The sequence below is a fragment of the Tachysurus fulvidraco genome, chromosome 20, assembly GCF_022655615.1.
Source record: "Tachysurus fulvidraco isolate hzauxx_2018 chromosome 20, HZAU_PFXX_2.0, whole genome shotgun sequence".
NCBI classification, from domain to species: domain Eukaryota; kingdom Metazoa; phylum Chordata; class Actinopteri; order Siluriformes; family Bagridae; genus Tachysurus; species Tachysurus fulvidraco.
Window position 1 is genome coordinate 2,581,007 of NC_062537.1, and position 27,179 is coordinate 2,608,185.

Genomic DNA, 27,179 nt, shown 5'->3' on the forward strand with positions numbered 1-27,179 from the left:
TAAGTTTTTATCCGCAATCTTTATTTATTTATTTATTTATTTTACAGCAAAAGTAACTGGGATTATAATGCAGAATAAATTCTTATTATGAATAATAACAGTAAACGTACATACAGTAAACGATGAATAATTCATTATATGAATTATCTGTGATTTATATGACCATTATATGACCAAATCCCAGAAGCTTCATCAGGCCCTGGGTCCAAAATAAACAATAAACAAACCACTAGCACTTGAAGAAGTAGGTGTTGTCGAGCGTACGCAACACCTTCTTATTAGAAGTGCTGTACTCAAAAATATGAGTACCGCTGAAGAGGTAGGTGAAGCCTGAAAGACATAATAGGACAGATATTGTTAAAATTTATATAAATCACAGCATTGAGGAAATGATAAAAGTGTTTATAAAAATATTGACCTTTGTTCTGGAAAGCAGCAGTGATTTTCCCAGTGACTCCCGGGAAGCCTTGTTCTACTGGTTTGGGGAATCCGGTGTCTAACTTCTTCTTGTTTTCATCGTAACTGAGAAAGTATTTAAGTCTGTTAGTTTCTAGGAAAACTGAGCAGATCTTTAGAAATGGTTAATATTAATACTGCAGCACTGTTATTATCTGTCTCTCTATTTTATTCCACCTTAGCGATGATATGTACAGTATTTCCTACCTGTAGTAATTGTTGTCCACAAAGTACAAGGTCTTGCCGGTGTTTTGGTTGAATAGTGCAGCGCTGACCTTCTTCACCTTGGCAGGAAGACCCAAGCTGTTAAGACTCTTGGGAAATCCACTTACCAGGTCATAAGCACTGAAAGCCCAGACAGACTGATCTAAAGAGCACAAGTTCATACAGTTATCTCGAGCTGCTTTACGAATAATGCCATTACAAACAGTCAGTTAAAAAAAAATGATACTGAATGTCCAATTACCTTTGATGAGGTACAGTCTGTCTTGCACGGTGTTCTCATACGCAGCATCAATATTATCTGGAGCCTCAGGCCAGAAGCTCTTAATCAGCTGCTGCTGGACGTTGTTGGTCCCGATTAAGCGCCAGAAGAAGCTGAAGGAGACAAAGTCATGGTTGAAAAGTCAAAATGATGGATTTATCTCAGATGGATTTTAACATCACCTGGAGAAAGTTTTTTTTTTTCACATATCGTACTGTACCTGCCCTTGAAGAAGAGCTTCTCTCCACGCAGAGTCGCCACAGCGTCCAGGACCAGCGTGCGGTCGCAGGCGCTCGGGGTGACTGGAGGCGGATTGGGTTTACTGGGATCGACAGGTTTATCGGGGTTTGGACCTGGTGACATGTTTGTGAAGTAGATGTTAGAAATAAATATGTATTTTGCAAATAAACAAAGTCATTTGAGATGCTCTCTAAATTTAATGCAGCAGTGTGTGTGGGGGGGGTGTAACTTTTGGAAAAATAAAAAAATACTAAATACTAGAAAACTATATACAGTGTTTGACTATATTTTTTGGCTTATCACACATTGTGGCAGTAGTGAAACATTACATGAGCATTTTAATTATATTTCAAGTTCTGACTATATTTAAAATCAGGATAAATAAATAAATGCTAGCTTCTAGTTACTGTAGCTACCTAACAGCCAATGGATAATAAAATATATATGCTAAATTCCAACTTTTCATCAAAAACAGGATGTTTTGATTAATAATGAGTTACATTCTAGTTAAATCTTGTATCTAAACTGTAATCAACGGCAAAATACTAGATTAGTAATAGCTTTAGCCTTTGTTGCTAATAGATAGCAACGCTAGCTAGTTACCTAAATATTTAGGAACAGTGTAGGTCGGAATTTCGGCTCGTTTTTAATGAGTCATATCATTTGACTCAGCTCATGAGTCAGATCCGATTCTTTCGGTTTCTTAAAGGTTCGTTTTTGTACAAACCCAGATTTGTGTTTTTTATTTTGAGCACGAGAATCATTTTCTAAACTAATTATAACAAAAACGAATTTGGCTACAAGTCATTACGTTTATCTACAACATAAAAGAAGGAACAAAACGACTAAAGCAGTCAATCGACTATGTATGAGTCGGTTTAAACGAGCCGACTCAATTGCGAACGACTCATTAATACTCAGGAAAGCGACTGAAATAAACCGATTCCTTCGAAATCTATTCAGTTTTGTTGTTATTTTTGACACAATTAATTCAGTTAAAAACAGTGTATTTTTGGCAAGGATTTTACACCAATAATCCTTCTACTTAGCTTAAAAATTAAAACAATGTGCCATTGTAAACAAATGTCACATTATCAAAGGTGTAAATAGTACTGAATGTAAAAGCCTATATTAATTGATATCCTATAAGGTCATTTTGTTCATACCATAGAGAGACTGGATGCCTTTGACATCATCAGCAGGCAGAACAAATGTTTTTGGGTCTCTGTAGCTGTATGTCGGATACATGAGGGCCCCGGGGTCACTGGAATGAGACAGACCCATAGAGTGACCAAACTCATGAGCAGCCACCAGGAACAAAATAAATCCTGAAGAAAGAAGACACGGTCAGTCGACATGGTTATGAAAAGGACTTCAGGATTTATTATATTAAAGGTTCGGTGTCTGTTTTGTCTCACCATTAGTCGAAGAGAAGGTGAAGTTTTCATCTTCATCAAAATGTGCGTCTCCACCGATGCCACTGGATGGGGCAAAAGCATGAGCCAGAGTGCCGGACGGTCCATCAAATGGGTAGGCGTCACCGTGTGCTATGAGAAAGAACTGGATTTTAACGCATGCATTTTATGGTTTAAAAGAATATTCCAAATATTTCAGGAAGAGTGCTGAAACTCTACAAGTCAACAGACTTAACAGGATTGGTCAAGCTTTGTGTGGGAGCAGTGAGATTAAACACACACACACACACACACACACACACACACACACACACACACACAAACACACACACACCAGAGCTATTCCATAATAGTAACTACAAATTCTGTCAGTCATTTAGAGAAATTTAAGGTTCTTTTATATATATATATATATATTTTTTTTACTAAAAAAAATATTTATAGTCTCACATTTTATACATCATTCTACTCTTATTTTAGTTTTGACATTTGCAGAAAAACTGTGAGATGTTAATTCAGTTGTTAATGACTAAATAAAGTGCTAAAGATTTGCATTCACGTTGTCACTAATTATGTGATAGAATTTTGGGATATAACACTACAGGAAAAAAATCGATATGTCTGATACAATCGAATTGATAAATGTTTCATTCCTCATAATCTTTATTCCTACCAGTTACTATTGGCAACAAATGTCATTTTGGTGTGTGTGTGTGTGTGTGTGTGTGTGTGTGTGTGTGTGTGTGTGTGTGTGTGTGTGTGTGTGTGTGTGTGTAGATGTTAGTGTGTGAACTTACATCCTCTCCCAAAGGAGATCATGATGTCGGCTACACCACTGTTGATGCGGGTGAACCTCAGAGGAGTGACACGAGCCCAGACTTGCAGCGCTCTCTCGATAGTCTCGTCCACTTCAGCCACAGACATGTCAGGAGTGTAATTCTCGATCCTGTAGGGAAAAACAAAACAAAACACAAACCAAAATCAGTCTAACGGATGAAAGGATTCGTATGCGACGTCTTTACTGAGCTCTCTGCGTTCCGTACAGGTTCTCACCTGTAGGTCAGCTGGTTTGTTTGCCATTTGAGGTCTCCTCCGAACGTGGTGTACGCACCCACGTCGACAACTCCACACCGTGGCTTCTTCATCATTTCCAGGGTCTTGGAGTCCAGCGTTCCTGTAACGGTCAGTCCAAAAAACTTCTGCATCTCAGCTAGCTTGAGACCCATCTCATTGAATCTTCCTTTATTATTGTTTGCAGTCAGGTTGTAGAATTTCTTCAGGTAAGCCTAGAGATAGAAATAAAATTAAAGGTCCATTTAGCGTTGTCAATAGATACATTGTCATTATGGGATGTAGAGTACATTACCTCCGCAAAAGCATCATCTCGCTCGGCTTGCCCCGGGATCGGACTCGACTGAACGGTGATCACCAGAGCTAAGAGAAAGCAGCTCATGTAGAACATCTTCATGGTTGTCTCCACCTCAAGGATCTTCTCAGTGTTGGTTTGGACTCGGAGGCTGAGAGGTTTAAATACGCTTAAGATGCAGACATAGATTTCGTAACAGGTTTAATCACAGGCTTAATGGATCAGGCAGGAACAATCCGGATTTGACAGGAATGTTTACACCCAAATTATTAAACAATGCAATTGTCCTTCCTTCCTTTGGTCTTTCCTGAAATTGATTACTGAAATTTATGTGATTTAACCAGTTACATGACCTTTTTTAATATTGTTAATATGATATTTATATGAATTGTTACTAATCGTTATTATTATTCTGTAATGTACAGGATATACAGTGTGATGTTAAAAAAACTCTCATCATTAAGTTTTGGATTTCTTTTTACTTTCTATTGATAAAAGTACAAATCAACTTATAAATCTTTTTATACATTTATAAATTCTGAGAAGATAAAAACATATATATTAAATGATATACTGTAAATACGTACATAAAAATAATCAATTAAGTTGTTTTTTTTTGCATCTATTCTGTTTCGTTTTTTTATTAGAACTGAAATTGTCGTAATAACAATCAGTCTTTGTAGCCAATTTTTTTAAAAATGTTAAAATTGAGTATAAATATTTAAACTTACAAATTAAATATCTACTGTACTTTAGATTTGTTTTTTTTTTGTTTTTTTTTTTCATTTACTGCTGAATCAATGAATAATGAATACTATTAACTTATGTTATTATTCTTATTATTCTTATTATTCTTATTATGTTAAGGACCTTTTGAAATACCTTCAAATAAAAATAATTATTTTAATAGTCATTTCTAAATTCAAAGGTAAATCTGTGGCTAGTTGTGGAAACAAACAAACAATAACAAAAAAGAAAACACTAACAATTATGCAGTCTATTAGTAGTTAGTGAAGATGATTTGTGACAGAGTAACGATAAAGGCTGGGAACCTGACTGTAGTCTTATTGAGACATGTCTGATGCGAGCCCGTGCATGTCCGAGCCACATCTTCAGGGAAATGACACGTGTGTTTTGTTTTAATGCTATACCTGAATTCCAGAGGTCTATCACAGGGACCATGTACACAACAAATCATTCGTCACCAGAGAAAATTTGTGTGGTGACGTCGAGAATAAGGGGCCAGGATTCTTCTCCACAGGAAGTGACCTTTTTTGGTCTTCTCAGTACGAGAAGAAGAGTCCAGAGAAGCTTTCAGCTCAATGATACTGCACGTATACGTGTGAGAACGAGGCGTATAACACAATACTACTCTCCGTATCATCTGTTCAGTGCTCCACATACTTGTGCACATTTAAACACAAAGTGGGTGTGGGGGTTTTCTTTTAATTGGATTTCATATCCTAATTTAAAGCACTATGAGTAACTCTGATGTAACAAGAACGTAGGTGTTCGATGATGCTTCGTATCTGACCAAAATAATAATAATAAAAATAAGATGCACAATGTATTTCTTGCATCTTGTGTTATTACAATTACGCATCTAGTTGCATCAGATGCGCTGTGAACTTTGAATCATGTGGAAAAAACAAACAGCCAAACAACGATAAACTGAATGTTTTTGAGTATTAACAAAAAATTTGAGTATTTTTCCAGTAATTACAGCACACACTGTATTTTAAATAAAGCAGAAAATGTATACTTTATGATGTAGAATGATTAAAAAAGAAAGAAAGAAAGAAAGAAAGAAAGAAAGAAAGAAAGAAAGAAAGGAAGGAAGGAAGGAAGGAAGGAAGGAAGGAAGGAAGGAAGGAAGGAAGGAAGAAAGAAGAAGAAGCAAAACATAATTGTCCAGGTTTAACACCAACGGACATTTCATTTACCCTGATTTATTTTAATATTAAGGATGCATCAATTCCGATCTGAAACCGTCCTCATAAATAAAATCTCCAATAATTATGTCCAGTACCACATGATAATATGTGTCACATATCGGTATCGATGAGTAAATAAACAAGTATGTAGTATGAAAAAATATAACGATACGATATATCGTGATACAGTGTGAAAGGATCTGTGTATCCGATCCGATTCATTGTCTATTCATCAACAGGTTAAATATGTTTCATAACATGGCCAAGATGAATGGATGTTCCCCAGACTTTAAACACGTGTCTGATTCAGCTCTGTGACGTCTTAAGGTTTATGTGACACTTAAATCTGTCGGGTTTAACATGTCAGGACAGCTTTCCAAACATTATAGGCACGAGACAACATCCAAAAAGGAACAAAGGTCTGACAGAAAATCCTATATATACCCCACATTAAATAAGCACCTGACGCTGTAGTGACACACAATGATTAATTTAATTGCTTCTGTTTTACTGAACATTTGTCACAGAACAGCTTAAATACTACTGCGTTCGTTATTATTAGTAAGCTATAAAGTTTGCAGTCTTATTTAGAGCACTAATCCTGTACACAACACTTAACAGTTTATAAAACGTTAAAAGTGCACAATAAACTCACAATACACCACAAATAAGAAAGCAAGAATAAAAATACACATAGAAATAACTCCATGTTTAGATTGCATTAATGATCAAACAATTATTTGTGAGTTAATTTTATGACACACTTGTTATAATTGTGTATCAATATATTAATGTTTATCACTTATTAAGTGCATCACAGTTCCTTCTTTTCTCAGTTAGCTGCATAATTAAACATACAACCGAGGGCGCCCTCTAGTGGTAACAAACAATAATAACCTCATCCAAATACATCACAATATTCATGAATTAATTACCATCACGTGCCACTCTGAACAAATTAGGACTCGTCAATAGGAAATGATGAAATGTCATTTAATATACAGTTTTACATTTATGTAATCGTCATAATTAGCACTAATAACACAACCAGAACCACAACAGCGCTTAAATTCATAACTCACCAAGTGTTTGGGTAATATTATGACTCATGATGTTGGTAGGTGACAATACTTTATGCGCATGCGTACTCAGACTCACTGATTCCTTGTGTTAGCGTGCCATCTAGTGGCTATAAACGGTATTGCTGGTGGTAGATTGATGTAAAGCACTCATCTAGGTGTGTTGCAATACCTGTGCAGGTACAGGACAGACATAAAGTGCACTACATCATGTTTTCCACACTGTAATCACATGTTTTCCCCACTTAATCACATTCTATTTATTGTCCAAGCCCCAAAGAGAGCATTTCCACTAATTCATTTTAGACCATATGGTCCAGTAGAGAAAATTTTGACAGATAACACAAATTCTGGCCAATCAGACTCGTGAATTCAGCAGCACTGTGGTATAAGGGTTCTTAGCTGCTTAATATTCAGCACCTGAGTAACATCAGATCAGCTATCAGTCCTGTATCATTATTTCAGCTGAATAGTTTTGGGTATCTAATAAACCTTTGCAGTTTGGATAGAACTGTTCGTTATTGAATAGATGGTATTCAAGCTCACATGATGTGCATCATCACATATCGAACTCTTTTGGATGTATGACTTCAGGATTAAAATTGCTTTATTATATAGATTTATTTGACGTATATTGCAAATTACAGAAATTGTTTTCATTAAATAAACATCAAATAAAGATGTCATGTCATTGACAAATATAAGAGGCACAGAAGACTAACACTGCAAGAAGTAGTAGTTTCTCAGCTTACGCATCAATGTTGATTCGCTAAACTCGAAAATTCTTGTTCCACCGAAGAGGTAAGTGAAACCTGAAAAGCATGAGGCAAACAAAATTAAGTTTAAAGTTTTTAAATTAAAGTCTAAATTAGTCACAATGATTTAAGTACCTTTGTACTGGAAGGCCGCGGAAACCTTTCCTGACATTTCTGGGAATGTCTTTTTCACCAGTTTAGGGTAACCCTCGTCCATCTTCTTGTTGTTTGTGTCGTAGCTTATTTCAAAATAATTCCATTAGTCAGTGTAAAAATAGAAGATCATCTTGTCTCCTTTCATTTGTATTTATTTTATGTAACAATACACTGTGCCGTACCTGTAGTATGATTTGTCAACAAAGAACAACATCTTTGCAGTATGCTCATCATAAAAGGCCGCATTAAGTTTTTTCACTTCAGCCGGCAAGCCGAAGCTAATGAGATTCATGCGTTTCACGACGTCATAACCACTGAGAACCCAGACTTTCTGACCTAAAGATCATGAGCATGAGTTAAAACAAACACATATGCTGCGACTCTAGATCGGTATTGTCAATAAAAACATAACAAAACAAAACCTTTCACCTTTAAAGATGTACACCAAGTCATCTGATGGATCCTCAAAAGCAGCGTCGATATTATCTGGAAGCTCGGGCCAGAAGCTCTTAATCAGATATTGTTCAATCTGGGGGATCTGAGGGTGGTGGCGCCAGAAAATACTAAACAACAAAAATATGGTTAGCATAAAAGATGCTTAAAAGAAATATTTTGGATGTTTAATTATTTTTTAATATGCACACATACTTGTTCTTGAAGAAGTAGGTCTCTCCACGCAGATTTGTAACAGCATCCAGGACCAGATTGGGGTCACAGGCATCAGGAGTGGATGGAGGTGTTGGCACATCGGGCATTTCAGGGTTTGGACCTGTTGGATTAATTAAAGTTTGTTAAATAGATGTTTGGCGTGTCAGCTTTTCAGGACAATTTCTCACAAAATGACTCATAACCGAAGCTCACCATAGAGAGCCTGAATTTTACTGATGTCATCTCCAGGAAGAAGGAATTTGTCGACATCTCTGTAGGAGTACCTTGCGTACATGAGAGCTCCAGGATCTTTGGAATGGTCAAGCCCCAGGGCGTGGCCAAATTCATGTGCAGCCACCAAGAACAAGACATATCCTGGGGAGACCAGATAAATGATGGTAAATTGTGAATCTTGCACATTGCGTTGTGTTTATTGCAAGTTCGAAGACGTGTGAGTATCTTTACCATCAGGAGATTTGAAGGTGAAGGTCTCATCGTCATCAAAATGGGTGTCTCCACCGAGGCCAACAGCGGGGCCAAATGCGTGAGCCAAGAGACCATCTGGTCCATCAAATGGGGAGCCGTCACCATGATCTAGAAATAGAAAACCTATTCAATTAACTCTGATATAACTTTTATTACTTGATAACTTTGTGGTCTCTAAATTTCTATTTTTATTCCACTAGAAAGACTTGATATGTTTAAAAAAAATGGCACCAATGCCACTGGATAAAGAGGGAGACTCACCTCCAACAGTAAAGGAGATCATGATGTCGGCTATGCCGCTGTAGATGCGGGTAAACCTCAGAGGAGTGACACGAGCCCAGACTTGAAGCGCTCGATCGATAGACTCATCCACTTCAGCCACAGACATGTCAGGAGTGTAATTCTCAATCCTGTAGAATTAAATAAAAAGCGTTACCTAAAGCATAAACATTTGTTCGTACAGTGTTTAGGACACTATGTTGCTCCGGTACCTGTAGGTCAACTTGTTTGTAGACCATTTGTAATTTTTAGCTTCTGAAACACCTGTAAATCCACAGTGAGGCTTTTCCGGCATTTCAGCATCCAGAGATCCTGTCACGTTTAACCTGAAAAGCCGCTTGGTCTCACTGACCTTGTGACCAAAGGGCAGCTTGGTCTCCTCTTCCATGCTGGATAATTTTATGAAATAATTCTGCTTAAATAGAAACAATCTGCAGTTAGAAAACAGGTTAAACAAAAACCAGAGTAATATCAAGATACACAAAGTAATGCCATTCCTACCTTTGTTAATTCCTCATCACCTTTCTCAGAAGATGGTGGTACTGGACTTGCACGAACCCTGAACACCAGGGTCACGAGGACACACAACTGGGAGAAAGTCTTCATCTTGCTTCTTCTCCAATAAACTGATGTAGTTTGGGTTTACTGCCCACTTTTATATACTGTATGGTAATGGATCAGGTATTGAGCAACACCCTGAATCACAGGGATGAAAGGGATTTAACTTTCAGGAAAGATTTAAAATGGTCAGCAGAACCGCTGTGGAACTCCTGCTTTTTTAAGTATTCCGAGTTGAGTAAAAAAATTAGAAAAACCCACAACACAATAAACTTAGGTCTAACCCATTCGAGCATATAGCAGGAGCACACAAATTTCAGCTTGTAAATTTGAATAGATGTAGAAAAATATCTGCAAACTTGTTTATATTTTTTGTCATTATAATTCATTTTAAATCAACTACATATTGTAATAAACATGTGGGAAAACTTCAGAATAGCTGTAGGTTGTAAAAATGACAAAAAAAAAACCTTTCTGCGTTATGTTTGTGTGATGCTAATGCTTGATTAACAGATAGTCACACATGACTAATAATCAAAGTTGTTACATCGCATCTTCTAAGAAAGGATGTTGAGAAACGGTATTAACCGAACGGTTATTTCCACTGAATCTTTTTCTCAGCCATCAGGAACTCAGTTTACATACTTGTGTTTATTTTCATCATTTGTACTGTGAAATGTTTGAAAAAAAAAAAAACAATCAAATTCAGACATGTTCCTTCAGCTGGCTCTGACATTTCAAAGACTCCTGTTTTCCAGGACTAATCATCTGTATCAGGTATCCATAACATAGCTTACAGTAAAGACTTACAAAAAATGATTAGTGTCCATGATTCATGTCCAGGTTTCTAGGGTTCTCAAGAAATTCTACCAAATGTTATTCTGTCTAGTAACTGCATCATTCCTGCATCTTTCAATTATTCTTGTACACGATTACACCCATACTGAAGTAATTTCTGTTCATTCACACATTTATGTTTACATTTACGGCATTTAGCAGACACCCTTATCCAGGGTGACTTAAAACTGAGCAATTGAGGGTTAAGGGCCTTGCTCAGGGGCCCGGCAGTGGCAGCTTGTTCCTGGGGTACCACCCCATGACCTTCTGATCAGTAGTCCAACACCTTCACCCCTGAGCTACCACATCCCACACCAGAGGCTACATTACCGGGACTACATTTAGATTTCTGTAAAGCTGCTTTGTTGCAATGGTTATCATTAAAAACAACAACAACACTATATGCATGAAATTGGGTTGAACCAGGTGCTGGAGTGAAGTAAAGAAATTTCACAGAAAATCATTACTATCATGTAGCTCATTCCACTCTTACTTGGAATTGCTCTTACAATTAAAAAAAAACGCTTTTACAAGTTAAATCATAAAAAAATGTAAAAAATAATTCAAATCAAATAAAAAATGCATTTAAATGTAGATTTTTTTTATTGATATCCATTTTGAGCTCTTTACTCCTGAATGTTGTGAAATGTCTATAACAGCTTTAATATTGAAAAGGTTTTACACCATAAAAATAAATTTTGCAACGTAATATCTCTAGAGGTGCATTTAGAACATTTCTAGTACTGTCTATTTACAGTAGGAACGATTTACACCATTATTTTAAATAACGTACAAAATCCTCACACGCAAAGATGTAGTTTATGGTATAGTCAAAAACTTATTTAAGTCAAACTTAGCATTTAATAAGGCGACGGCTACAAAGTTAAAATTCTGTGCTTTTATATATAAATAATCCAGACCTTCTCCATCCAATCAGATTCGAGGGTTCAAAAACACAATGAATAATTAAGCAACATTAATGAATTAAACAGGCAATAGTGAATACTACACTGAATATCATGTATAAACAGTAATATCACAACTCTGTGTGTAATACTGCTTTTGTGCGACAGTTTTATAACCATGAATTTAATTGGTTGAGTAACCAGATATTCAGACAGAATACAGACAAATAAATTGTTTATTTCGTTGATAATCAAAATGATTTGTCCATATGTTCTCGTTAAAGCTGCATATCCGGTGAAATTCCCTTTCTTTCATATCACTCACTCTGTTAGTAACTGTAGTAATAGGTTCGGTCCAAATGTTGCTATAGATTAAATTTTAGGTTAGAAAACACAAACAAGCAGATAAAATAAAACAGTTAAATATTCCTGTGCTAATTGTTACACTAAATCTAAACACGCTCATCCAATCAAATTTTAATCTGAAATCTCTGAAATTCATTGACGAAGTGGTCCTGACTATGAGTATGGGTGTAATCGTCTGCAAGAATAATAGAATGATGCAGGAATGATGCAGTTATTAGAAAGAATAAGATAGGGTAGAATTTCTTGAGAACCCTAAGCATGAACATGAATCATGGACACTAATCGTTTTTTGTACGTCTTTATTGTAAACAGTAAAGTTTTTTGTACATCTTTACTGTAAACAATACGTCTTTACTGTAAACAGTTAACAGTTGTTTTTATTCTAGGGTTCTCAAGAAATTCTACCGTATGTTATTCTTTCTATAGTAACTGCATCATTCCTGCATCATTCTATTATTCTTGCAGACAATTACACCCATACTCATAGTCAGGACCACTTCGTCAATGAAGGTTATTGCGAGCATACAGTTAGTGTTGGCGGGATGGTTCTGTTCTGGGAGATTTTTTTCCCGCGCGCCGGTCCTTGCGCATGCATGGACGGGGCGGGGAGGTAGCGCTGGGAATGAATAGACCCCCCCTACAGGCAGAATCAGAACCGACTAGCTTATTACGGGTTTTTTTTTTTAAATGAAGACGGAGAGAGAGAGAGAGAGAGAGAGAGAGAGAGAGAGAGAGAATAAGCGAAGGATTCGATCGGCGCTGGCGACATACTATTCGGAGGAGTCAGGGATGGAGGAGGGTGTTGGATCGCAGCAGCGATGCGTAGGAGCGGCTCGAAGCGAGGTTTTAAAGGAGGGGAAGTCGTGCCGGATTGGTGCGCTTCGAGGACAGCTGATTAGCAGCTGATGCGGATTACTACGTGTCCTGCCTGAACTAACGCGATGCTTGATTTCGTTCACACGTTTACATTTACGGCATTTAGCAGACACCCTTATCCATAGTGACTTACAACTGAGCAATTGAGGGTTAAGGGTCTTACTCAGGGGTCCATCAGTGGTAGCTTGGTCCTGGGTATACGAACCCATGACCTTCTGATCAGTAGTCCAACACCTTAACCACTGAGCTTAATGTCGATTACATTAAGATTTATGCAAAGCTGCTTTGTTGCAATGGTTATCATTAAAAACAACAACAACACTATATGCATGAAATTGGGTTGAACCAAGTGCTGGAGTGAAGTAAAGAAATTTCACAGAAAATATCATGTAGCTCATTCCACTCTTACTTGGAATTGCTCTTACAATTAAATAAAACACTAACGACCTGCATTAAATGAAATTCATTAAAAATCATAAAAAAAATTATAATAATAATTAAAATCAAATAAAATGTCGTGATCAAATTACTCTAACATGTAACCTGTTGCTTTTAAAATACTAACAAAAATCTATCAAAATGAAACATTCAATAAAAACAATTTGTTAATAAATTGTAACTGCATCACTGTGGCCCGAAATAATGATATGGTCATTTGTACTCTTGTAATTATTCCACATAGTTTTAATGTTACTGGAAAATGCACTTTATCTGGAAGCCCAACATCTATTTAGGGTTCAGTTTATAATGTTATGTAAAAAAAAAAAAAAAAAAACTGTAAAGATACAGATTTATTGTACTTTTATTGCTTCACATCATCAACATTTCACCGCATGTTTAAATTTGAATGAAAAGTTTATTTAGAAATGTACAACTTAAGGAATGACACTTACTCAGAAAATGTTTTATAAATGAATAACAATTAACTCTATAAATTATTAAATAGTTTCTTAATGTATTATTGGCACATCCACTGTCTGAATGACTCAGAAGTATAAAAGGCATCTAACACTGCAGGAAGTTTTTGTTTCCCACCACACGGGTCAATGCTCTTTCACGAAACTCGACTATGCGAGTTCCACTGACGAGGTAGGTGAAACCTGCAGAAACATAGGGTGTGAAAAATGCAGTATTTAACATCATATATCTAGGTATCCAAATTAACTCAAATTATTTAGGGGATGTATTAATCCGTCGAATACTGACCATTTTCCTCGAAAGCTGCGTCGACTGTTCCTGTCATTCCAGGGAATCTCTTGTCCACCAGTTTAGGGTAACCCACATCCATCTTCTTGTTGTTTGAGTCATAACTTTAAAAATATTTCTATTAGTGAATATCTTGCATCCTGTCTTATTTCTATTTTTATAATATAACCATACTTTAATATGTTATACCTGTAATATTTTTTGCCAACAAAAAGCAAAACCCTTCCAGTATGCTCATCATAAGTGGCAGCAGTGATCTTCTTCACTGAAGCCGGCAAGCCGTAGCTAGTGAGAGTCTCTCGCTTTACAACGTCATAAGCATTTAAAGCCAAGACCTTCTGACCTACAGATTATAAACACAAGCACACACTAATTAATCTGTAGCTTAGGTAGATTCTATATTGCTATTGATATCAATAATCACAACATATTTCAATTCTATCAATAAGTATTTGACAGTATTTTCACCTTTAAAGATGTACACCAAGTCGTCTGATGGATCCTCAAAAGCAGCGTCAATATTATCTGGAAGGTCGGGCCAGAAGCTCTTAATCAGATATTGTTCAATCTGTGGGATCTGAGGGTGGTGACGCCAGAAAATACTAAACAACAGAAATATGCAATTACGATTAGCATAAACGATGCTTAAAAGAATTTTAGATGTTTAATTATTTTTTAATATGCACACATACTTGTTCTTGAAGAAGTAGGTCTCTCCACGCAGATTTGTAACAGCATCCAGGACCAGATTGGGGTCACATGCATTAGGAGTGGTTGGAGGTGTGGGCCCATCGGGCAGTTCAAGGTTTGGACCTGTTGGATTAATTAAACTTTGTTAAATAGATGTTTGGCGTGTCAGCTTTTCAGGACAATTTCTCACAAAATGACTCATAACCGAAGCTCACCATAGAGAGCCTGAATTTTACTGATGTCGTCTCCAGGAAGAAGGAATTTGTCGACATCTCTGTAGGAGTACCTTGCGTTCATGAGAGCTCCAGGATCTTTGGAATGGTCAAGCCCCAGGGCGTGGCCAAATTCATGTGCAGCCACCAAGAACAAGACATATCCTGGGGAGACCAGATAAATGATGGTAAATTGTGAATCTTGCACATTGCGTTGTGTTTATTGCAAGTTCGATGACGTGTGAGTATCTTTACCATCAGGAGATTTGAAGGTGAAGGTCTCATCTTCATCAAAATGGGTGTCTCCACCAAGGCCAACAGCGGGGCCAAATGCGTGAGCCAAGAAACCATCCGGTCCATCAAATGGGGAGCCGTCACCATGATCTAGAAATAGACACATTCATATACCTAGCTTAGTATTGTTGAATACACTATTAGCATCAGAATACAATTGAAGGATAATAATTCAACATCTACTTTGACTTATGAAGACTGAAGAGCTCAGAAAGCAATAGAGTTAATGACACAAGCATGCAAGTACAGTGATTGTGAATGGTAATGTGCCTAAGGTTTTACTCAAATGTTGCCTTTCACGGTCTCTAACTTACCCTGTCAACAAAAACTGTTATATAATACATGAAATAATATTCCCCAATTAACGTGTTAATTGGAAATGGTACCAACGTCACTGGATAAAGAGGGAGACTCACTTCCGACAGTAAAAGTGATCATGATGTCGGCTATGCCGCTGTAGATGCGGGTGAACCTCAGAGGAGTGACACGAGCCCAGACTTGCAGCGCTCTATCGATAGACTCATCCACTTCAGCCACAGACATGTCAGGAGTGTATTTCTCGATCCTGTAGAATAAAACCAACAAAGTGTAACTTAAATTAAACCTAAATCTATTCACCTGGATTGTATCATGGAAATAGATAACATGCTACACTGCTTAAGTACCTGTAGGTCAAGCTGTTTGTAGACCATTTGATAGGCAAAGCGTTGGATTTGAATGCAGCAACATCTGGAACTCCACATCTGGGCTTCTTCATCATCGCAATAGTTTCATCATCAAGAATTCCTGTTACCTTTAAACCAAAAAACTGCTGCATCTGGCTGAGCTTCAAGCTCATCTCACTGGTCGTGCGCCCAAAGGACGGTTTGTTCACCTCTTTCATGTTGTACAGTCTCTTCAAGTAATTCTGGTTAAAATGGAAAAAAACATACAGTTAGAAATCTAGTTAAATAAAATGAAAGCTCAATTAAATAATCTTCAAACAAAATTGCCATTCTTACCTTTGCAAACTCTTCATCAGTCAAGTCATTATTCTGTGGTACAGGGTTTGAGCGAACCCTGAACACCAAGGCAACCAGGATGCACAATTGGTAGTAAGTCTTCATCTTGCTTCTCTTCTAACCAACTGATGGAGTTTGATCTTTAGTCCGAGTTTTTATAGGAAGAAAAGGGTGGGATATTGCTCAACAAGCTACATGATTACATCACGAAAGATGACAAACGTAGGTAAATTAAGGATGTCTACATATCCTGAATTTTCCCAAACACAGCCTAAAGCAACAGATATAAAAAGCAATTAAATTTAATTTAATTTGAAATGTTTTTGTTACGAGTACAAACGACAGTACTACTAAACCTTTTGAAGCTTTCAGAAAAGATTTCTCTTGAAAAAAAAATTGTTCAGATAAATACTAAATCTATTTAAAATATAATATTCCTATGTAAGTAATATTTGGTGGTGAAAATAAATTCACAAAAACAATCCCACAACACAATGTCCATTATTCATGCAGACTATGCATTATGTTTATAAAATATACGACTGCTATGAATCATGATGAATCTTTTTTTTTTTTAATTTCCTCATTTTCCTTCTATCGCTTTGTAGTGAGATCCATTATTATCTCCATTATGAGCTGTTTTGAATCATGTTTATGATTCGTCTTTAGTTTGAATCAGTGTCGAATCTGTGGATTTTTTTTGTGAGGTGTTACTGGTTGACAAATTTCCTGCACGTTCCTGTTTTCTGCTGCCTTAAGCTGGCTTCCCCAGCTGATGTTGAGCCATATGATGTAAAAACTCAAACCAAGACACATTACACATCTAAGGCAGGATGTTGACAAATACTATTGTCTGTATTTGTTTTTTTTTCAGCTTGACTGCATAATACATATTTTATTACAATTTTTATAAGATTTACAATTCACATAGAAACTGTCCTTTAAAGGCCACAGAACACATTTTGCATCAAGAACAACGGACTTTGTTCATTTGTATATTATCATTTAGCTGCTACACACATAGGAATCACATGCATAGCATATGTAGGTCAGGATTCAGTAGAGTACTGAAACAGCACTGGTTAAAATAGTAAATTACAAATGTCTTAAGAACGTTCAGCGTGTATTTATTCTCAGTGCGGGTTTTGCTACCTTAGGTCACAATAATTCCCAAGTTGGTGTGTTGTTGAAAAGAGCCTTTAATTGGCACAGAGACTGTCTAATTGGTGGGGGGCACGGTGGCTTAGTGGTTAGCACGGTCGCCTCACACCTCCAGGGCTGGGGTTCGATTCCCGCCTCCGCCTTGTGTGTGTGGAGTTTGCATGTTCTCCCCGTGCCTCGGGGGTTTCCTCCGGGTACTCCGGTTTCCTCCCCCGGTCCAAAGACATGCATGGTAGGTTGATTGGCATCTCTGGAAAATTGTCTGTAGTGTGTGTGAGTGTGTGTGTGCCCTGTGATGGGTTGGCACTCCATCCAGGGTGTATCCTGTCTTGATGCCCAATGACGCCTGAGATAGGCACAGGCTCCCCGTGACCCGAGAAGTTCGGATAAGCGGTAGAGAATGAATGAAAGAATGCCTAATTGGCATCTCTCATCTGATCACCATTTTAAGCCGCTGTATGCTCCTGTAATACCTAAGAACCTATGTTCTATCTGTTACACTAGCCAGTGTGATGCTGGAACACTTCTCCTGCTGTGACTGCTTTCATCCTTTGTACCTCTGGATTGATCCTTGCCCTGATCCTCTTGCTTTTATTGGTTTTTGCTCTTTATAACTCAGCTCCTACTGTTGTGGGAAACCTCACATGGATACCAGCACTTGGTATCCCAGGCGATCTCACCAGTATACCAGTTTCTTCCTCATTGTCATTTCAGGGAGTTTCTCCTTGCAGCTAACTTGCTTATTGTGAATCTACATCTTCGTGGTGATATTGTTATTCATAAACTGGATTAACACAAGTGTGCTCCAATATTGTTTTTTTTGTAGGCCAAGTGGATAATGGCAGTACCATTCTTTTAATAGCTCATGATATTGTCTAGCACAGGGGTCGGCAACCTTAAACACTCAAAGAGCCATTTGGACCCGTTTCGTACAGAAAAAAAACACAGGGAGCCACAAAACCCTTTTGACATCTAACATAAAGATAATGCTGCATATATCGTTTTTTTACCTTTATGGAAAGTATAGAAAAAAACTGTAGTGTGTTGCATTTATGAAATCAGTGAACTGCTACTGAGTAAACGAAATTTTATTTCTGCAGGCAAACAAAAATATTTTTAACAGTTTGAACTACCCTTAAGAAAAAATAGGCTGGGTTGAAGGTTACTTTCAAATAAAATGTTCAATGTCTAATTGAGTCCTCTTTGTATTCATGACATCAAAATTTTAGCTTGCCGGCTGCAGCAAACCAAAAATACGTCTGCTTCTGTGTGTCGGATTTCGCAAAGTCGGCAGTTATACTGTACAGTAACGCATATTTTAAGCGACAAAATAATTAAACCTGGTTTATTTTAATGTTACTAGAGCATCATAATCTTAGAATTTCATTTTTTTTTTAAAAAACTAACTAAGTAAAATAAAATAAATTTAAATTAAATATTTATTTTCCGAATCTACAGGTAGCCGCAGCAGAGGGATGAAAGAGCCACTTGGAGCTCCGGAGCCACGGGTTGCTGCCCCCTGGTTAGCAGCTGCAACACCACAATCAAGGGCAAAGTGTTGTTTTGTTCCAAACACCTCATGCACCCAAGCAAAGTACTGGAGGCACTAATGCTGAATTGACTATTAGTTAAAGAACTAATTCAATTGTAGGAAAATGCATGTTACGTATCAATACTGTTATCTATACTGTTTACTTCAGAATGTTTGACCAACTGTCTTGTTAGCAATTCTCAGTTAAATTATGCAAACTGTTACTTTGGTGAGAAAATGAGACCCTGGATATAAAGCAATGTCTTTTCCTTCTCTAAAAACCTTTCCTTCTCCAAAAACAGCATTTCATCATTATTTGCTTGTGATATTTTGGCAGGACATACAGTAACTCTGAGACATGCAACAATGACACAATCTACTGATCTAAACTGCACAGATGATATTATTTAGAATTAAGGTTAGTAAATTTGTGGTGAATGGTGAAACCAGGCTGCAGGAAATTTGCAGGAAAATCAGCTGCTTCACCTGAATCAACAGTCTACATGATGACTACAGATGTTTTATGGTATTAGAGACACAGACAGAAAAGCATCTACTGTATATGGCTTTGTATCAGAAGGTGGGATTCTGGGAAACAAGGCATGGTCTAGACAACACAGACCTGTGTCCAGTCCCAGGACACGTCGCTGCTGACGAGTTTCATTCAGTGCAAGAAAAGCTGTGATTTAAAGCAATAAGTGTTAACAGCTGTGATCAAATGTGATTTTGATTAAATCTCTAAACACTTGGAACCTGATAAGCAGATTAAGCTTAATCTAACCCTAACCCTAACCCTAACCTTAACCCTAACTCTGGCTGCCATTCACTATCCTCTCATTTAAAAGTTTTAAATCTTCAAGGTAATAAGTATTACTTGAAGTGTAAAAGACAATCTCACAGTGTCCGTCCATTATACAGAAGCGATATGTTCTTTTTTTTATTACTGATTACCAAAATCATACTTTCATTTACATTCATTCATTCATTTTCTACCGCTTATCCAAACTTCTCGGGTCACGGGGAGCCTGTGCCTATCTCAGGCGTCATCAGGCATCGAGGCAGGATACACCCTGGACGGAGTGCCAACCCATCACAGGGCACACACACACTCTCATTCACTCACACACTCACACGCTACAGACAATTTTCCAGAGATGCCAATCAACCTACCATGCATGTCTTTGGACCGGGGGAGGAAACCGGAGTACCCGGAGGAAACCCCCGAGGCACGGGGAGAACATGCAAACTCCACACACACAAGGCGGAGGCGGGAATCGAACCCCCAGCCCTGGAGGTGTGAGGCAAACGTGCTAACCACTAAGCCACCGTGCCCCCCACTTTCATTTACATGTTTTTTTTTAGATTTTGTATTATATTTACTTATTCTGTTTCAGATTGTTTTGAATGTAAAGATTTTTTTATTGTAAAGATTTTTAAATAATCTTCTCTGCTCCTCATCGTGCTCGAATGAGACAGAACCGGTCTATTTCTTTGCATTTAATGAAGGATTCTATTTATGAATTGTTTTGATTTTTTTTTAAGAATTTATTTACGATTACTCTTGGTTTTTTTGTTTTGTTGTTAAATCAGAGTTACTTCTCTTATTTTGTCTTGTCTACAGAGGAAGACAGTTGAGCCATATCCTATAAATCATTAGTCAAGTCAATGTGATGAGTAACATCATGTCTTCAGTGACAGGATATTGACAAATGCCACTGTCAGTCACACAATCTCAAGTATTACTGTCCCAATACAACAGTCCCAAATAACATCGTCCCAAATATCACTGTCCTAAATATTCCTATTCTAATTATCACCGTCTCAAATCCCACTGTACCAATGTCCCGTCGGACAAGACACCTGTCACTCAAGATATACAGGTATGGAATCTTATGTGTAACAGAATTAATCCACAGTAATCCACAGAATTACACACATTCCAACTTTTCCCTGTGGCAGACTGTTGTACTGCCTGTAAACCTTGAGTGACAGGTATCTTGTCCAATGATCGGTACGCGTTCCAATCACAAACTATACCTACCTTTTCCATTGGTTGTCTGAATTGTCGTGTTTTCGGATTTGTTAATGTGTTTCCTGCAACGATTCAGACAACACGGAAAAGGTAGGTACAGTATAGTTTGTGAATGGAAACTTACTGATCATTGGACAAAACACCTGTCTTTCAAGATATACAGGTGAATGACAGCTGTCTCGTCCGAGGATAAGTTTCCATTTACAAACAATACCTACCTTTTGTCATTTTGACCTGGCTTGTCATTGTGTTCTCGGATTTGTTGTTTTGTTTTCGCATTCGTTGTTTTGTTTTCGCATTCGTTGTTTTGTTTTCACATTCGTTGTTTTGTTTTCACATTCGTTGTTTTGTTTTCGCATTTGTTGTTTTGTTTTCACATTCGTTGTTTTGTTTTCGCATTTGTTGTTTTGTTTTCGCATTTGTTGTTTTGTTTTCGCATTCGTTGTTTTGTTTTCACATTCGTTGTTTTGTTTTCGCATTCGTTGTTTTGGTTTCGCATTTGTTGTTTTGTTTTCGCATTCGTTGTTTTGTTTTCACATTCGTTGTTTTGTTTTCACATTCGTTGTTTTGTTTTCGAATTTGTTGTTTTGTTTTCACATTCGTTGTTTTGTTTTCGCACTCGTTTTGTTTTCGCATTTGTTGTTTTGTTTTCGCATTTGTTGTTTTGTTTTCGCACTCGTTGTTTTGTTTTCGCATTCATTGTTTTGTTTTCGCATTCGTTGTTTTGTTTTCACATTCGTTGTTTTGTTTTCACATTCATTGTTTTGTTTTCACATTCGTTGTTTTGTTTTCGCACTCGTTTTGTTTTCGCATTTGTTGTTTTGTTTTCGCATTCGTTGTTTTGTTTTCGCATTCGTTGTTTTGTCTTCGCATTTGTTAATGTGTTTTGTACTTCTCAGCCATTTGTTAATGTGTTTTGTACTTCTCAGCCATTTGTTAATGTGTTTTGTACTTCTACCCCTGGTATGTTGCCTCATATGAGCACAAACTGCAGTAAAAGTAAACTGTGACTAATATGTAGCTGTCATATTCACTATAAATGGAAGGATAAGTGTTTTTCTGCTTGCCCTGGGACATTAAACTGTGGGTCAGCTAAACGTTGAACTAGGCAGCTAAGTTTTCAGGATAGAAATCTCCCTGACTCGAGTCATGCTAGAACTAGTATGTAGCTTTTCCTCCTAGGTTATATCCTCCGCCAGTTAAATGAGCTATCCTTTATTCAATTCAATTCAGTTCAAGTTTATTTGTATAGCGCGTTTTACAATTGACATTGTCTCTTTATATTGTGTAGTTATCTTTGTGTCCTGTCATTTTTTTGTGCATTTTAAATCTTATCTCAACTCCTGTTCTGTCACTTGTACTGTATATAAAACCTCTGTATTATGTTTGGACTTGGATAAAGGAGCTATTTTTTTTTTTCTTGAAAACCCCACAAAATGATTAACAGCTCAAGTATGGATTATTAAATTGAAAAAAAGTAAAAGTGAAGGATTTGTTATGCTTTTCTTGTTAGAGGATTTTACCATGGCTTGTTTAGTGTCTTTAATTTACAAATTAAAAGTACCTTTTTATATAGTATGTGGCTAATATGGTAGCATCACAATAGGCTGAAATTCCAATAAAATATTTTATTTCAAAAACACAAGCACAACATGGCAATAAGTTATAATAATGGTGATAAACCATAAGTTAATAATACACAAAATATATTGCTATGCACATAAATTTATAATTTCCTTTACAAATGATTCTTCCTGCTGAAGATGAGGCAGTGTATATAAATATGAAAGAAAAAAACTAGCACCGCAAAAAGTTTTTGCTTTTCATTATATTCCCCAGCCTTCCGTTATTGTACTGGAAAACATCTGGCCCACTGAAGATATAGTAATAACCTGAAAAACATATAGTGTGTCACTTTAGTTAAAGATGTTGACTTTTATCAGTCAGGAGTTTTGTAATATATTTTAAATACTGACCATATTCCTGAAAAGCTGCAGTAACTCTGTTGGTTACTCTTGGGAAGCTCGTTGTCACTGGTTTCGGAAAGCCTCTGTCCATCACCTTCCTGTTCATGTCATAGCTGGGGGAAAAAATACTCCTTAACATACTTGAAAAAGGGCTAGAAATGATTTGATGGCTTTAATATAGCTACACAATCTGAGTTACCTGTAGTATGACCTGCCAACAAAAACCAACAGCTTTGCGGAATATTGGTCATAAAGGGCAGCGTCGATCTTCTTCACTGAAGCTGGCAAACCAAAGCTACGGAGACTTGTGCTTCTCACGATGTCATAACCACTTAGAGCCCAGACCTTCTGACCTAAAAAATAATGAGCACAATTTAACACCAACTCACATCTAATACCGCTATTAGACTGGAATTGTTTGCAATATAGAGATATGTTTTACCTTTAATGATGTACACCAAATCAGCCGACGTGTGCTCAAAAGCAGCATCGATATTATCTGGAAGCGTAGGCCAGAAGAACTTGATCAGATATTGCTCTGTGTTGGTGAGCTGTGGGTGGACGCGCCAGAAGAACCTGAACAACAGAAATCAGCATTAAACGGTCAGACGTCTCAAAAATGGATTAGAAAGAGGTCAACGATTTATTTTGAGGTCCATGTGTACCTGTCCTTGAAGAAGATCTTCTCTCCACGCAGGGTTGTAACAGCATCCAGAGCCAGATTGGGGTCACAGGCATTAGGGGTGACTGGAGGTACGGGGTCAGGCTTTTCAGGATTGACAGTATTTGAGCCTGTTGAAGTGGGTTTTACTTTGTTAATTATATGCTGGGGAATTTACCAAAAGCTTTTTATAAAGTTACAGATACATACCATAAAGAGCCTGAATTCTGTTAACATCATCTCTGGGCAGAACAAAAGTGTCAGGATTGGTGTAGCTGTACGTTGGATACATCAGAGCACCAGGAACATTGGAATGATCAAGGCCCAAAGAGTGTCCAAATTCATGAGCAGCCACAATGAACAGGTTGTATCCTGTGGAAGAATACCTGTTGTTTACGATGCACGTTTCATATCGGATTGTATATGTTTTTTTTTTTAACAAAGTGTGAAGCATAATCACCTCTAGAAGATTTGAAGGTAAAGGTCTCATCGTCATCAAAATGTGCGTCTCCGCCGATGCCGGGAGAAGGGAAAAATGCATGGGCCAAGATACCATTAGGTCCATCAAATGGAGATCCATCACGGTGATCTGGAAATGGAAAATTTACGATGTATGTCTTTATTATGCTGAAAATATCTATTTTGTCCAGTGACAAAAATCTTTTTATTAAAATATTCTGCAATTTTCTAAAAGAACGACTTTTCAGGACTCAGTGCTAAATAAAGCAGGAGACTCACCTCTGACAGTAAAGGAGATCATGATGTCGGCTATGCCGCTGTAGATGCGGGTGAACTTCAGAGTTGTGACACGAGCCCAGACTTGCAGCGCTCTCCCGATAGAGTTGTCCACTTCGGCCACAGACATGTCAGGAGTGTAATTCTCGATCCTGTAGAATAAAAACAACAAAGTGTGACTTTAATCATAAAGCTAACTTTAATTGTAAATCTATTCACCTGATTGTTTCAAGAAGATAGAATGGTATGACTTAATACGCTACACTGCTTAGGTACCTGTAGGTCAAGCTGTTTGTAGACCATTTGTTAGTAAAAGCTCTGGATTTGGATTTGAATGCAGCAACATCTGGAACTCCACATCTGGGCTTCTTCATCATCTCCATAGTTTCATCGTCAAGAATTCCTGTTACCTTTAAACCAAAAAAATGCTGCATCTCGCTGAGCTTCAAGCTCATCTCACTGGCCGTACGCCCAAAAGACGGCTTGTTCGCCTCTTTCATGTTGTACAGTCTCTTCAAGTAATCCTGGTTAAATCGAAACAATTAATTTTTTAGAATAAATTTTAAAACCTGGTCAAAAAAAATAAATGTCATTTTAAGTAGCAGAATGCAATGTCATTCTTACCTTCGCAAACTCTTCGTCATCCTTAACAATAGATTGTGGTACAGGACCTGAGTGGACCCTAAGCACAAGGCCAACAAGGACACACAACTGGTAGAGAGTCTTCATCTCGCTTCTCCTTCAAGAGACTGATGTCGTTCAGGCTTCACCCCTTGCATATATATAGGATGAAGAATGGGGTATTGAGCAACCACCTGAGTCATATGATGGTAAATGCAGATAAGGAAGGAAATTATGGATGACTTCATATAGTGAATTTCCCCTGTATACACAGCTTACACAAAAGAATTTCATTTACACAGATATTTTATAGCTAAAAATATTTTGGAAACATGAGATTGGATGTGAGATCACACACATTAATTAAAACAAAAACAATCGTATGTTGAATGTTACAATGGTGCCATAAAAGACATTAAGGTTCAAATTCAATAGCCTTGTTTTTCTCTCGTGCACTGTAACTGAATTAAACGTTAATATAAACATCATATTTTTAATAGTTGCCTTCCAGTCTATTAAAATTTCAATCGAGGAATTGTGCAATTGATCAGCTTCTAATGACGCATAAATCACATGGTACATTTGGCAGTTTTTAGTGTTGTGTGTAGGATTCTGGTTATGAATCATTTGTGTGTGTGTGTGTGTGTGTGTGTGTGTGTGTGTGTGTGTGTGTGTGTGTGTGTGTGTGTGTGTGTGTGTGTGTGTGTGCCCGCGCATGCGTGTAAATTCTGTTATTCTGGCTTGTCTGGATCCAAAAGGTGTCCATATATGGTAAATAATTACTCAACACATGATGATTAACTTCACACTTTCAGTTGTTCAATGGACCTCTGTTGGCATTATTCCAGGTGCCACGTCCCATTTTCCACTACCCCACACGGCACTATATTAAATACCACACTCCCATATATCATTGTATTAAATATCACCGTACGAATGACCACATGGCCAGATGCACCATGATATTTTATATTACAGTTGGGAATACCACTGCCTAAATACCACAATCCCAGATACCTCTGTCTCAAATACCACTGGTCTACATACCCTTGTCCCAAATATCACTGCATTAAATGCCCTATATACCACTGTCCTAAAATTCACTATTAAATAGCACCATCCCAAACACTACAGTCCAACTTGCCACTTTATCAAATAACACTGTATTAAAATCATACAATCCCAAACACAACTGTTCAACATTCCACTGTCCCAAATACCACTGCCTATATACCACAATCCCAAATACCACTGTCTCAAATAAACCCTTTGAGGACTCTAGTCCTTTCGTAGGCATGTCTGAACTTGTTAACAGCATCAATGAAGAAAATTACAACCTTTAGCAGAGTCATGATATTCAGTTACATCTCATTTCGTGTCCTCATTAAACACCTGCTTTAAGTCAAAAATAAAAAGTACAATATTTTCATTTAAAAAAAAAAACAAAAAAAAAACGGCTTATTTTGATCTGTATGTGATTATTAATAGACATAAGAATTTTAAGGTAAGATTATGAGTTAGAATAGAGTTTAATACCCCTGATACACAAACTGTTGTATATCCTTTATAGAGCCTGATCAGGGGTTTTAATAGTGTTTCACCAGGTCTACTTAACTTTACTAAAAATCTGCAGAAGTTACAACAAGACACATGGTGAAACTTCTAGACAAGTGACTCAATTTTTTTCTACAAAGAATCTACAAAACATTTCATACTACATGCAGCTACAACAGGCTTCCTCTGAGTATTTCACTCCTTCGGATCTAAAACAAGCCCAGAAAAAATCCAAACATCTGCAAATGGATCCCACATGTTTTATTGTATACAAACATAGCTGTGAAAACTCTTGGTTCTTCCAAGTAACAGCACGGAAACACAAACCATTTCTGACTTGCTTATGCAAGATTATGTTATGGTTTCTACAGTATGAGGTTTTGTTTTACTACACAATTGGATCATTTCTAACCACTTCCTTTTATGAACCTAGCAAGATATTTTTACACATAACAGTTGAGTAGCTGTCATGTGTTACTATATTTAAATATTTCTGAAATGCAATACTTGGATTATTAGCTAGATATTTATTTAGTTAAAACTTTTAGGCCTATTTAGTCCTAATCTTTTCATTTCAACTTTCAAATTCATCTGTTATAAATCGCATAAATGCATGTTTGGCATCTAGTGCAGATTATATGGTCTCATTTATTATAATGTGTTGTATTTTGCAT

At 37.1% G+C, this 27,179-nt stretch overlaps 4 protein-coding genes across 5 annotated transcripts; all 4 read right to left on the reverse strand.

Moving 5' to 3' along the window:
* On the reverse strand, positions 1-7,039 carry LOC113650236 (collagenase 3-like). Of its 2 annotated transcripts, XM_047804482.1 has the most exons (11): positions 6,978-7,039; positions 3,962-4,112; positions 3,649-3,881; positions 3,393-3,541; positions 2,599-2,727; positions 2,347-2,508; positions 1,161-1,293; positions 923-1,053; positions 664-823; positions 419-522; positions 1-330 (listed from the first exon to the last, which is right to left on the reverse strand). In XM_047804482.1, the coding sequence occupies exons 2-11, from the start codon at positions 4,061-4,063 to the stop codon at positions 230-232; spliced, it is 1,404 nt and encodes a 467-aa protein (XP_047660438.1). In that variant the 5' UTR covers positions 4,064-4,112; positions 6,978-7,039; the 3' UTR covers positions 1-229. The 2 variants fall into 2 exon arrangements, with proteins under 2 accessions (XP_047660438.1, XP_027014235.2); XM_027158434.2 differs by lacking the exon at positions 6,978-7,039 and having other exon boundaries at positions 3,962-4,122.
* A 637-nt stretch (positions 7,040-7,676) lies between these two features.
* LOC113650215 (collagenase 3-like) lies at positions 7,677-9,919 on the reverse strand. Its single transcript, XM_027158411.2, has 10 exons — positions 9,800-9,919; positions 9,511-9,710; positions 9,281-9,429; positions 8,999-9,127; positions 8,747-8,908; positions 8,534-8,654; positions 8,315-8,448; positions 8,068-8,221; positions 7,865-7,968; positions 7,677-7,786 (listed from the first exon to the last, which is right to left on the reverse strand). Exons 1-10 carry the CDS (start codon positions 9,902-9,904, stop codon positions 7,692-7,694), a joined length of 1,353 nt encoding a protein of 450 aa, XP_027014212.2. The 5' UTR covers positions 9,905-9,919; the 3' UTR covers positions 7,677-7,691.
* A 3,707-nt stretch (positions 9,920-13,626) lies between these two features.
* On the reverse strand, positions 13,627-16,404 carry LOC113650399 (collagenase 3-like). Its single transcript, XM_027158748.2, has 10 exons — positions 16,244-16,404; positions 15,908-16,149; positions 15,659-15,807; positions 15,204-15,332; positions 14,952-15,113; positions 14,739-14,859; positions 14,515-14,648; positions 14,236-14,389; positions 14,047-14,150; positions 13,627-13,940 (listed from the first exon to the last, which is right to left on the reverse strand). Exons 1-10 carry the CDS (start codon positions 16,346-16,348, stop codon positions 13,846-13,848), a joined length of 1,395 nt encoding a protein of 464 aa, XP_027014549.2. The 5' UTR covers positions 16,349-16,404; the 3' UTR covers positions 13,627-13,845.
* Positions 16,405-22,580: 6,176 nt separating this feature from the next.
* LOC113650205 (collagenase 3-like) lies at positions 22,581-25,114 on the reverse strand. Its single transcript, XM_027158402.2, has 10 exons — positions 24,955-25,114; positions 24,607-24,854; positions 24,334-24,482; positions 24,056-24,184; positions 23,806-23,967; positions 23,600-23,726; positions 23,377-23,510; positions 23,134-23,287; positions 22,944-23,047; positions 22,581-22,859 (listed from the first exon to the last, which is right to left on the reverse strand). Exons 1-10 carry the CDS (start codon positions 25,057-25,059, stop codon positions 22,765-22,767), a joined length of 1,407 nt encoding a protein of 468 aa, XP_027014203.1. The 5' UTR covers positions 25,060-25,114; the 3' UTR covers positions 22,581-22,764.
* Positions 25,115-27,179: the final 2,065 nt, after the last annotated feature.